This window comes from Xiphophorus hellerii, chromosome 6 (assembly GCF_003331165.1).
Source record: "Xiphophorus hellerii strain 12219 chromosome 6, Xiphophorus_hellerii-4.1, whole genome shotgun sequence".
Taxonomy (NCBI): Eukaryota; Metazoa; Chordata; class Actinopteri; order Cyprinodontiformes; family Poeciliidae; genus Xiphophorus; species Xiphophorus hellerii.
The window spans coordinates 13127755-13140593 of NC_045677.1; the positions used below are offsets into that span (position 1 = coordinate 13127755).

General features: G+C 38.6%; 1 protein-coding gene across 1 annotated transcript; it reads right to left on the reverse strand.

Moving 5' to 3' along the window:
* Window positions 1-469: 469 nt before the first annotated feature.
* Window positions 470-9624, reverse strand: aknad1 (AKNA domain containing 1). Its single transcript, XM_032564352.1, has 21 exons — window positions 8562-9624; window positions 8368-8442; window positions 8193-8283; window positions 7232-7383; window positions 7093-7152; window positions 6845-6978; window positions 6556-6754; window positions 5400-5581; window positions 4903-5034; window positions 4556-4700; window positions 4304-4398; window positions 4020-4210; window positions 3849-3951; window positions 3589-3762; window positions 3341-3441; window positions 3133-3240; window positions 2961-3023; window positions 2682-2778; window positions 2133-2292; window positions 1869-2041; window positions 470-666 (listed from the first exon to the last, which is right to left on the reverse strand). Exons 1-20 carry the CDS (start codon window positions 9354-9356, stop codon window positions 1871-1873), a joined length of 3228 nt encoding a protein of 1075 aa, XP_032420243.1. The 5' UTR covers window positions 9357-9624; the 3' UTR covers window positions 470-666; window positions 1869-1870.
* Window positions 9625-12839: the final 3215 nt, after the last annotated feature.

Here is a 12839-nt window from a genome sequence, read left to right on the forward strand (position 1 = left end):
CTTAGCTATTGTTAGCTAGAATTATATAAGCTTAATTTTAGGTTGTAGTAGGCCTGTAGTCAACCATGTTAATGTTAGTTCATGTGCTAGTGTTAGCTAAAAGTGTGTGCTAAACTGCAGGCTTAATATAATGGCTGATATGCAGAAGTAGAGAAAACATTTTAGCAGTGATTCACAAAACAGAGGTTGTGTCCCAACTGTGGATTATCAAAGTATCATATTTAGGGGTCTTGAACTGATCTTCATCTACATTGATCTTTTAGGATGTTCCATCAGTGAAACATTATCTTTTTGTTATACACAATTTTTTGGCTCAGATCATTTGTTCTGCACAAATATACACAAATATGCTATAAAGTTCTATCCTGCAAACAGCCCGGGTTGGTTCCTTCAGTCTTTCATGTTGAAGGGCCTTTATGTCTAATCAGACCTCTCTAAAGTAAATAAGAAACAGAAATCCAAAGCAATATCATTTGTTATTATTTTTACTAATTTCTTGAAGTGCCTGCAGGTTAATGAACATCACCTACTCCTGGGAAGGTTTGAGCAGATAGTTTAGGAATGCTGCTTCTTGTTTCTTTTCGTTTCTGATGTCTTTTTGTAGAACAGAGAAACTCAACACGTACAGTAGTTGACTGCAGGCAGCCCGGCACCAGCAGGCTCCGGCTGTGGAAAAAAAAGCAGGACCAACAATGAATTACTCAACTGAAACTTAGAAAGATGACACTGAGACAGGTGTATCCAGAGCCCAGCAGGGATGGGCATTAGAGGCATCAAATGTGAGGATTTGCTAAAAGGATAGGAGCTGATATGCAGTCAAGGTAAAGGCAGACGGGTTTTTCCTGAAACACAGTATCAGTAAAATGACCCAGATTTAATCTGATTTAATTGTATCTTCTGCCTGTATTGAATCCGTGCCTTCAGTAACTGATATTATGCAAACAGGAGACATATAGCCATTGTAAGGTTTTATGCAACTCCACTGTATGGACAATCGAGCAATGTCACAATATAAAGTTTATTCTAAGATCGTAAGAAATTGTTGAGAGTTGAAATATCAGGACAAATTTACAAACTGCAGAACATATAGGTTAATAAATGCATCTTTCTGAGTAATAAATATGAACCACACGTTATATAAAAACTCACATAGGATTTACATATAAACAAACTGATGTCCGAAAAGAAGAAATCAATTTCAGACATTTATAAATATGTACTGTTTAAAGAAGAAAACAATAAACTGATGCATTTTTACAAAAAACCCATCAAAACAGTTTTTTAGATGCATGTTACATGAGTCTTTTGTATTGAGGCCCAAACATACCACAATCTATAACATATTTTATTAAATAAATATTTATACATATGAAAGTTTAAATAAAACTGCGATAAATATATTTAAGAAATTAAAAATTAACACTTACACAAATCTCTATTAAAGCAAAGTTGAAAACTTAAATGAATAAACTGGTAAATTAAACTGAAACTCACTAAGTTAAAAATTATATAATTAGTTGTTTGATCAGTTAACCTGCACAGAAGTTTAACTAATCTATAAGTTGACCATGTGCTGTCTGCAACACAGGAGGGCTATTGAAAAAAGTTTATAAATATTGACATTTGTTTTTGACACACAGTCAATTTTAATTTGCACTTAATATTTGCCATTTCTTTTGAAAATAAATAATTGAAATATTTAAATAATTTTAAAGAATGTATTTTTGTATTTAACATTTAATATTTTTAGTTTCATTTATACTATCAAGTATATGAATATTTATTTAATGTCTCATTTATTTACTGAATTGTGGCACTAAAGAATCCCCATACAAGGTATTACGGGAAGATCAGTGAAATTTGATGACATTTAGGGAGTGTGGTGTTTTCTGCCCCCTAGTGGTTGCGTGTTGTAAATTTTCTTGTGCAGCTGTGCCTTGGCTAAGTCAGCAGAAAGTTTCCTGGCCATACGATCTGTGGTCCGTTTCATGATGCGAGCAACTTCAATGGCCTGGTCCAGAGTCCTGTTCATGTCTTCCTCCTGAAAATCATGCAGAACATCTTATGTTATTCAAAAAAACAATGGAAAAAACTGTTATGCTGACATCAGCATTAAAGCTTGAGCCTTTGACCTTTTTGCCTCTGCGTCTGCTGGTCGCCCTGGGAGGAACAGAGACTGGAGACAGAGTCTGCTGAAAATACACATTGCTGGGAAGAAGTGCAGTGTCTGACTGAGTGGAGTGTTTTCTGTGACAGGATGTGGACAGCAGCTGTGGCTCTCTCACTTTATAGCTGCAATAAAAGGCAGAAATGAGAGATTATTAGGGCTATTCAAGATTCATAAAAATCTCATTTTAAAACTTTCCGGACTGAAATGCAGAAATCTTACCAGCAGCCTTTCAAATATTATTGATATACGAGTAGATAACTTGCAAGTTAATTTATAAATCATCAAGCAACATGACACTGAAGTTGGCATTGAGTTTGAATAAACCTAGACCTGCTCAGTTTCAAAATCAAAGACACTGACTGGATTATCATCCATTAAATACATTTAAATTGGTTTTGTCAATAAATTAAAATTCTCCCACTCCTCCTTAACACAATCATATTTGCATCTGATGATAGCATATGTCTTCCTGGCAATTATTGTTTGAAGGTTTGAGGTGAGACATGTGTACCTGGCTGGCAGGCTGCAGGAGGAGCCATAGTTGACCTGAAGGAGGGGCTTCTGGAGAGCGGGAGACCACCTCTCCTTAGAGGTAAAACTCTGGATGGCTGCCCATCACAGAAACAAAAGATTTATCACAAAGTGCTAATAAGTAATTGAGCTGTACTGTACATATATATTGAACAACTTATAATGTTATGTTTCAGATTGTCAGGCATATTATTAAATTCTTCTTAGTTATGGATAAATGAAATAGATAAAACTGCAATATTCCACATGAAATATTCACCTTGTGGCCTTTGCTTCACACGACGCTCATTCTGTGCTTTTAAACCAGAGATTCCTATAGTACCTATATTAGAGAAACATGATCTTAAGTTTAATCTCTTTGGACATAAAGCAGTAAAATGTAAGAAAAAAAACCAAAAACAAATGTCAGCAGGCACTCCTCAGTGATCAACCTCTTGTGTGCTGGAGTTTATCTTGAAGCTCAGATGTGGAAAATACTCCTCCCACAGGTGAATCAGGAAATTGCATCATTATCTCAGAGCAGCTTCCACCACCGCTGTCTGTGCTCATAAACCAAAGCAAATATAGATGAAGTTTGATTGATTAATTGATTAAAATCATCTTTAAAAAAGGACAAAACATAAAGTTCTGGTAGACTACCTTTGCTCTTGCTTCGTTCCATGTCTGAGGAAATCCAGTCATCTATTCTCTCTAGACTGGATGTGAGGTTACTCCTCCCTCTGCTGCTCGACTTCCCTAAACTAGACAAACAAAGATCTAATCAGAGGAACATAACAGGACTTTACAGGAAATACACAGAATATTTTATTCATGGGAAGTCACAGAAACACATTCCAACAACTCCTATTCTTCTATTTATTTACTGAAAGGAAAGATTAGGGACTCACTTTTTTAAAGCTGGTGTGTGAGTTTGGATGTTAGATGTGCGGTCTGAATCTTCCTGTCTGTATTTTGAAGTGAGGTAGTCCATCCTCTGTGCCAAGTGGGGTAGCTGTACCAACCCCTGCTCCAGGTCCTTCTTTAACTTTGATACCTCTGTCTGCAAGGCCAAGATGGCCTCGCTGGACGCACACAGGAACAGGATAAAAGATGGCAGATAACATCTTTCTGTATGTCTACCACCAAGATTAGCTCCATGCACACTGACCTGTTGCAAGAACAGGAGTTCAGAGGAGTGTGTTTGTCTCCAGCGTCCATGGAGGTCCTGAAAGCTGGCTCAGGTATGTGGGCAAGACGTATTTGGTGAGTTCCTGTTTGTGGAGAAATAAATGTTGCAGGACTGATCAATGGTGAAACAAGTGAGGGAGGCTTGACTTACTCTGCAGCCTGACTGACGGCTCCTGGGTGGTGTTCTCCACCCACAACTCCACTGCAGCTGCACCTGCTTCACAGTGCAGCGTTTTGATGGATGAGTTGGTAGCCACGGCGACTGTGTGGATAGTCGTCTCCAGGTTGGAGCAGGAAGCTTCACTGTCTGAGTTGTTTAGGTCGTCACACTTGGAGTGAATGCTGGAAAAGAAAGGAGCAGATTTCAGTTTCCCCTGTGGTCTGTGGGCAGAAGCTGCAGAGAAATCAGAAAAATCTGGGAACCCTTTTCCTGACCTTCCTGTCAGGACATTTGGTTGAAATGCTTCAGTGGCTGACTGATTCAGATAGGAGCTTCCAAATCCACTGTCTGTCTCTGGACTAGATATCCGCTGTAACTCATACAACAAACACATACTCATCATCAGCACGAGTGTCTTATATTTTAGGGATTTGAACAATTAATGGTTCCAGCTGTACCTGAACCTACAACAAATCAGGAAAAATACGGATTATCCAGAAGAGACTCAAAGTTTAAGTGTGACTGACCTGTGACAGACATGAGGTGCTGACCACGGGCTGTGAGATGCTGCGGCTGTCTGAGTCTCTGGGAGGATGAGAAGAACAGTAGCGCTCCGCTGCCAGACACACACAATCACCCAGATCACATTCACTGCTTGTATTCAAGTCAGAGCTGAAACAGAGAAACACACAGAAACAAAATGACTCAAGACTTGAGTGTGAGTCGGTAAAAATAAAGTTAGTTTTTTTTTTTTTCAAATGACATAGTCATGTAAAAAGCATCATGCAGCAAATCAGATGCAGCTCTGAGAAATGGCAACATGCTCTTTTTCCATAGGAATCAACTCAAACTAGTCACTCATAGCAGTAAATACCTGTCAGGGGTCCACAGAGGCAGTCTTATCCGAGTGGAAGCACATTTGCTTCCACTCGGATAAGTTAAAATTGTCTCCTGCTCATCTTCTGCTGTCTGACAGTGCAGTCCGTGTACCGAGCCCAGCAGGCCACTGAAACAGGATGGAGAAAACAACCTGAACACACACAGGTCCAAACAGTCTGTTCCCTCTGCACAGAGAAACCTGAAACCAGCACTGAACCTGAAACACTATCTGCCTGAAGAAAGGCCGAGAACGTGCCTTTAATATGAACACAATCACACAATAAATAAAGAAACACTCAGAGCATCAATACGTGGAAACAAAATAGTTTTTCTTTACTCAAACTGTATTATTCCAATTACTTTTTAGACATAAAGTTTTATTTACTATAAACAAAATAAAAAGTATAAAAAAAGGGAACATTTGGGAAGTCAAATTTTAATTTAAAAAATATATCAGTATAAAAGTCCGAGAAAAAGATCAATTAGTCATACTGGGAATTGCTGATGGGCTGCTTGACAGTTTCCTTTAAAGGGTCAGCAGTCCTGATCTCCCAGCTTTGGTTAAATCCACCATTCACATGCCCCTCTGAGGAGTCTTCAACTTCTCTTTGGTTATTGTGGTCTTTCTGTGCATCCTCTTTGCAACTCTCAGTGAAAGGGCCTGTAATTTCCCCCTGAAAAACAAAACCCTGGATACTGTATTTGCACGCTTAATAAAAAAAAAATATTTCCATCTCTTTAAAATGAGCCAGAAGATGGCAGTGTTTCAGTTTTGGCTAACTTGGGATAAAGGAATTTCATTCCTTTATTTGTTAGTTTTTGATGACAGTTTAGGATAGAAAACATTATACCAGCTTCTTTCTGACAACAGGACAGATTAGTGAATAGCATGCATTTAAATATTTTATTTCAATAATGTGATGAAATTCCTTAAAGACTACCATTCAACCCAAACAAAGCTAAAAATTATCTTTATATGTATGCTGTAAAGTTTGATGAATTTAAACCATTATGTAATGAATTGTTAGGTGCTTTTCTGCTGCAAATAACCTGCATTTTATCAACACATAATCAGATTGTAATTGAGGCAGATCAAAGTTATACTGAATACCTGATCAGCATCTGGTAATATTAAAGTAATATGTTTTTAGCAAGAGATAAAAATGAATTGATCAAAATCAAGGTCTCAATCTCTTCTTTTAAAGGACTTGTATCAGAGTTTGGTACTAACTAATTTATTGAACTTTACAACGTTCAGTGCAAAGCGCCCAATTTATATTCTGGATGTTCTACATTCAGAAGATTAATTTGAACCACAATACAAACTGAAATATTTACAAGTCGTATCAAAAAGAGATTAAACATTGAAGCACTTCAATGTGCTTCGTACAGAGTACATTAAATAAAGTATATAGATAGGAATTTTTAATTAGCATTTAATAGTGACTCATTATAAACAAAGCCTTAATTTCAAATGACTGGCATTGGCTCTGGAGTCACAAATAGGACATGCCTATCTTTAGTCAATATGAATGATGGATATTCAGAGTAGAGTGCCGTAACTGGGTTAATATGAAAAAAGACAGCTTCCAATGTTCTGAGTGCAAATAACATGTCTAATTATCTTGAAGGAAAATGTGTTTGTTACCTCATGCAGGGAAGGTGCAGGTGGAGGCGAACTTGTGTGAAAGGAAAGTGAACCGGGCTTCTCATGCAGCGAGACAGTGGTGGCTGTGGGAGTGGAGGACGAGTGGGGTGGAGAAATCTGTTCATACGTGTTTCTGTCAATGACCTCCTTTATGTCCTCTAGGTGCATCCCTATCCTGAATATGTCTCCCTCGACTAGTCTGCACACAGAACAACGCATGCACAGAAAATGTAACGTATGTACAGATAATCTGAGATTCGATCGGTAGCAACAATAAGATCTACTGAACCTGTCTGGGTCAAAAGTGCCAGTGTTTCTGGATAGACCCATATAGTTCTGCATCTCCAGAGCTCTGTGCTCGTCCCTCTTACTGATGTATTTCCTTTCAAGCTCATCCTGCGCCTCCATCATGCTCCTCAGCATCTGACAATAGACAACTTTTGTATTCACTCGCATAAAAAAGACAGAAATATTATTTTTTTTAAAGATAAAATGTACCTAAATAAAATTTGTTTCTGAGGATTCAAACATCCTTACCATTTGTTGCTCAGCTGTGCTTACAGCCATATTAGTAACATTACATTTGAATTCTTCAACCTGAAAACATGAGGCTTGTTAAGCAGTTTGATGTTTCAGAACAGAATAATGCGAGGAACCACATTCAAACTTAGAGTACCTTCTGCATAAACTGGATGATGATCTCTCTCAGCTCAGCAGTTAATCTCTCACCATCACTAAGATTATCCTGATGCTGGTTTGATAAAACTCTGGTTGCTTCCTTAACTACTGTGTGCTGAGTCGATTCACTCTCTTTCTCAATAAAGTTTTCTGTAAAAACAATAACACAGAATTGATACAAGAAGGGTAATATCTAACTCTTGCAGTAGCAAAATGTATTCATACCTTTAGACATTTTGTGGTTTCACAAATTTCATTATCTTTATTAGAATTTTGTGTGATGGAAAGAAGTGGAATAATACCTAGCATAAAATTAGGATTCTAACATGAGATACAAATTATTAAAATACAAAAACTATAAAGACCAAGCCTGGTATTAGATGCATCACTGCATTAGATGCAGTGATGCATCTAATGCATCACTGTTTAATCAAACCATGTAGGCGACCCAGCAAACATGTGAAATAAGTTGTTCTGGTCAGATGAAACTAAAACTAAAGTTTTGGACCTACAAACAAAATGCTTTGTGGCAAAAAAAACAACAAACAAAAAAAAAAACTAACAGTATATCACCATGAAAACACCATTCTCATTGTGGTGGTGGCAGAAGGCTGTTCTAGAAAGACTGTTTCATTCTTAAACATGTCTGATGATCACCAGGTTGTTTTGGTCACTTTGAGGTGCCTAATGTTGTTAATCTACTGTACAGAATTTACAGAAAGAAACTTTAAATACTTTTCCTAGGTGAAAATGAAAATTTTACATTGCAGTTCACATATATTAAGAAGATTAAGTTTCACTAAATTTTCACATAGAGACCTTTCACATTGATTAATTTTCTCTTTATTTGAACAAAGACAAACGCTTTAATACTGTAATATGAACTCGAGACTCCAATCATTAGCATAATGTCCAGCCTTGAACATCCACAGTTTCAGGTGTCAGACACAGAAACGTACCTGACAGCGAAAGGGGAGAAACCAAGTATTTGGGATGAGTCTCTACACCAATCTTAAGTTGCTTCTCAGCTTCATCTGAGGGTGGACGAATCTGTAAAGCATAACCAATAATTAGTAGTACAACTAGCACAGATTATTTAGAAATCAGTATTATGCAAAACTGGTTTGAGCTTACATTTGGTTTTGGTGCCATTACTTCTATAAGGTTAACTGAATCTACATATCTGGTCAGTAATTTGTCATGTTCAGTCTAAAAATTCACAAACAATTAGTTAGACGGGCAGTCAACAAGCACAACACTGTCACTCTATGAGGAATTACAGACATATGAAGCTTTAAGGTATGGATGCATAATGAGATTAATGCTACCATCAGATGATGCACCATTGCTGGTGGAGGTTGGTTTTTACTGTCTTCAAAGATGTAGGGCATCTCTGCTGGTGGGATCGAGTCCTCCAGGACTCTGCTGATCACCTCTAACATACCAGGAGAAGACTGGGCTCTGTGAATGGTGTTCGGGTTTGGGGGAACTGGTCTCACAGGTCCACTTGGAGTTTTAGGGATTTTTACTTTCGGGGCCACCTTGGAGAAATCTGGGAGACGGTAATGAACTTGTCCCTGGCCATACTTCATCTCACAGAAGGACCTAGTGCGAATGAGAGGGACTCTCTGATTCCGATCATCCTCTCTTGTCTTGTTTGGCTCAGTTTCATTTGCAGAGTCATCCCCTCTGTTCTGGTTTATACTTCCCGAGCAGGACACGTTTTCCTCAGTTGCAACTGAAGCAAAATCATCAATTTTCTTTTCAGTTTTTTCTTCTAAACATTCATTCTTTGATCCTTTATGAGTAATTTCTAGAGTATTTTCACTTTTACAGCAGTAATTTCTGGGTGTACTGGTTGTTGCAGCCAAGCTAAACACGGAGTCGTCCACGCTTTCCAGCAGAGACACCTCTGGCAAGGTCTCTGCGTCAATCAGCCTTTCTAGTCCGAGCAACTCCCCCTGAGAGAAATGTCGCAGCAAGACATGGGTAATGTCTGTAGGAAGAGCAATCTCAATTTGATTGGTAGCATTAAGAGACTCCTGCAGGTTTAGTGCTGGTATTCTTATCTTTCTCAAGCAGACCAGGAGAATCTGGCCTTCCAGGAACAGTTTCTCCTCCATCAGAGTTTCCAGAAGAACTAGATGTTTGGTTTAAGTACGAGCTTCTGAGATCCTCATCATAAGGAAGATCTTCATGATCCTCATCACTGGTGTCTTGTCCTGGGTCTTCAATTCCCGGTTTGGAGGGTGGCTCATCGAGAATGGTGTTAGGTCTTTGGGCTGACAGATGCAATGTAATGCTTTTATTTTTGTTTTCGACAGCATTTACACTATTACTCCTATCAACACTGCTCTCTGAGGAGGACTCTTCTAATGCTGACAGCTCTGCACTTCCTGAAAATAAAAAAAGAACACAGAAATGACATTAAAGCCTAAATAAAGAATAATGACCAAAAAATTAAACATTACAGTAAGAAAATGTACACATTAATCATAATCCATTTAAACATTGCACAAATATTAATACCACCTTAATTTGTTACAACTACAGACTTTTATATATTTTATTGGGATCTTCTGTGATAGAGCCTAAATCAAAGTAAAAATCTGTGACAGGACTTGAGAAAAAATGCTATAGACATAACAAACTGTATAGAAAAATAAAATTGAGGCACATTCCAACAGACGTGTGAAATAAAAGATAGTTCTACAAAGCACTAACTCAGGGCGATATTTTCACATTATAGTTTTACAAAAATTTTAAAACTGTGTATTGTTTCCCTTCAATTTCATGTGCAACTAGGTGTTGCCATATTACTGAAAATGTCAATGAAATACATTAAAGTCTGTGGTTGTAATGTGGGAAAATATGTTTGTCCAACTACGTGCAACCAAATTCATGGATGAAATGGTTGCTATAACAGTTCGTTCATTTCAGGAGCAGCGGCTCTACTCTGAGTCCCTCCCGGATGACTGAGCTTCTCACCCTATCTCTAAGGGAGAGCCCAGCCACCCTACGGAGAAAACCCATTTCGGCCGCTTGTATCCGCGATCTCGTTCTTTCGGTCATGACCCAAAGCTCATGACCATAGATGAGGGTGGGAACGTAGATCGACCGGTAAATTGAGAGCTTCGCTTTTTGGCTCAGCTCTCTCTTCACCACGACGGACCGGTACAGCGCCCGCTTGACAGCAGACGCTGCGCCAATCCGCCTGTCGATCTCCCGCTCCCTTCTTCCCCCATTCGTGAACAAGATCCCGAGATACTTAAACTCCTCCACTTGGGGCAGGACACCCCCCCTGACCCGGAGAAGGCACTCTACCCTTTTCCGGCTCAAGACCATGGCCTCGGATTTGGAGGCACTGATCCTCATCCCGGCCGCGTCACACTCGGCTGCGAACCGCTCCAGCGAGAGCTGCAGATCACGATCTGATGAATCAGCTGTTTTATATTTCTTAGCAAAGTAGAGACTGGGAAAACACATAGTTGACTTGCCACTGAGATGAATGCTTGCTTCGGAGGCAACTGATTCTGCTTGGGATACGTGTAAAGTTAAAGAGCTCTCTAGATCACTTAGGTGAATACTTTCATCCTCACTGAGCTCAACTAAGATGCTCTGCTGAATGCACCTCTCCCACAATACAGTGGGTTTGTCCTCTCCCTGAATGTCCTCATCCTCAGAGTCCCCCTCCATCAGGCATTTTTCTGCAATGAAAAGAAATGCAACTCAGCTTCTTCTCGCCTGTGTTTTTTACAGGAAAGAAAAGATGGGCATGCAACACCTGTTCATCCCTTAGCAACACAAGCTGTGAACTGACAACATTGGATCATAATATCTTAAGGGTGTCAATTATTTAGGAGACAACATGTAGCTTTGTGTGCCAACTGAGATACAGCACCAATCATCTGGTCAAGTTTGTGAGAGAAAAAATTGTTTTGGGTCTCATTTTCCAAAAACATCTAACAAAAACAAAACATATTTACAGGAAGGAAGGGAGTTCATTAGCCAGTTGGTTTACATTTCTGTGGGAATATATAATTGAGGACCTTTCTTTGATGGATAACACCAACAAAACATCAGCTGCATTTATACATTGTATTGGAGCTTCACTGTACACAACAGGAAGAGTGTACATCACATACCTTAATGAATGCAGCTAGGCTAATCCTTTATTTTCTCTTTACCTCCACCTCCTCTCAGACTTTTTCAATGAATCAGCCCGTATAAAAACTGAAACAGCATCTTCCTTGCCCCCCTCCCTATAGGCTACTGGATGTACAGTATGTACTGGCCTCTGTGCTGGTTACCACTGACATGAATGCTCATCTTAGTGAGCAACATCTTCATACACTAGGGTGTATTATTGTTTTATTCTTGTTATTTAAATGTATCAAATCTAACAAATCCCAATATTTTCTGCTAATAAATGCACTAATCAATAGCATGCACCTTAATTCCTATTTTTTTAAGTTTAGCAAAAATAAGGTAGAGCTTTGACACACCTGCTTTCTTCATTTTCCTACTTTTATGTAAGAACCTGGAGTTCATTTTTTTTCTATTTTATCTAAAAATCTGAATTGACTGGTCAGGTCAGACCTTAAAGAAATTTTTTTATATAATTTTGCTGAGGAAATTTCTTATTGGTGTATGTTTGTTTTGATTTCCACGAGTATCTTGAGAATAAACATCATGCAGTGTTGTATGTCAAAAATATTGTTTCTTTAACTGATATAACATCCAGATGGCCAGTAACCTTTAAAAATGTTTACACGTCACACTTAAGTGAAAAAAAAGACTAACCTTCATTGATAACCTCTGGACAAGAAAAACATAATTTTGTATTCCACATTAAAATGAGAAATAGATTCTAAACGTGTTACTCTCTCATTTATCTGTCAGTATACTTCAGTATTATTTAAATAACATTAAAAAAACAGAGATATAATTCAGAAAAGCAAAATGTTAAACTTCCATGCTTTTTGGAAGGAGCACAAGTGCTAAACTAGCCTCTGTCCGACATTTTCCATCTGTTTTCTTTTGGTTTTGCTGGTAACTCACTGTGGTCCTGAGCCTGCTCCTTCTCCGGTGTGGCTTTAGCTGTGGTTGAGTAACATTTGCTCCTACTCTTAAAACCTGCTGCAGTGTCTCTCCCCTTCTTCCTTGTCACATAACTTCTCGGTTAGGTTGAGTTTCTGCGGTATCATTAATAATGTAGCTCAACACGGCAACGCTGACCGTCTGGGCCAGGAGGAACAGCAGCTGGGTCTGGTTGCTATTGGTAACGCTGGTGAAACTTTGTCTAACATTCTGCTGACTATTAAGTTGTGAGTTTTAGCAAGCTGGGGGTGTTTTGAGCCGTTGACATTGTTACATTATCCACACAAATATCTTCGTTACCGTGAACGTATCGTCTCTACACTATAAACAAGACAGCAGTTGTCAAAAAACAGAAGTAAAAGGCGCGACAAAACTGACACTGAGCTGAATTATTACAACACGTCACATCTTTTCTATTCAAATCTATTGGTCCAATAACTGCTGTTCGGGGCGTGGCTATCTTTGAATTCCAAGTTCTGATTGGTTACTTCAAGAAAACATAGAAC

Excerpts from the sequence above, each read along its gene's own strand:
- aknad1 (XM_032564352.1), bottom strand. The coding sequence starts at position 9,356 with ATGGAGGAGAAACTGTTCCTGGAAGGCCAGATTCTCCTGGTCTGCTTG. Across the intron at positions 8,284-8,367 it reads TAATGGCACCAAAACCAAAT|ATTCGTCCACCCTCAGATGA; the intron begins GTAAGCTCAAAC and ends TATGCTTTACAG. Across the intron at positions 4,399-4,555 it reads GCACCTCATGTCTGTCACAG|CGGATATCTAGTCCAGAGAC; the intron begins GTCAGTCACACT and ends TATGAGTTACAG.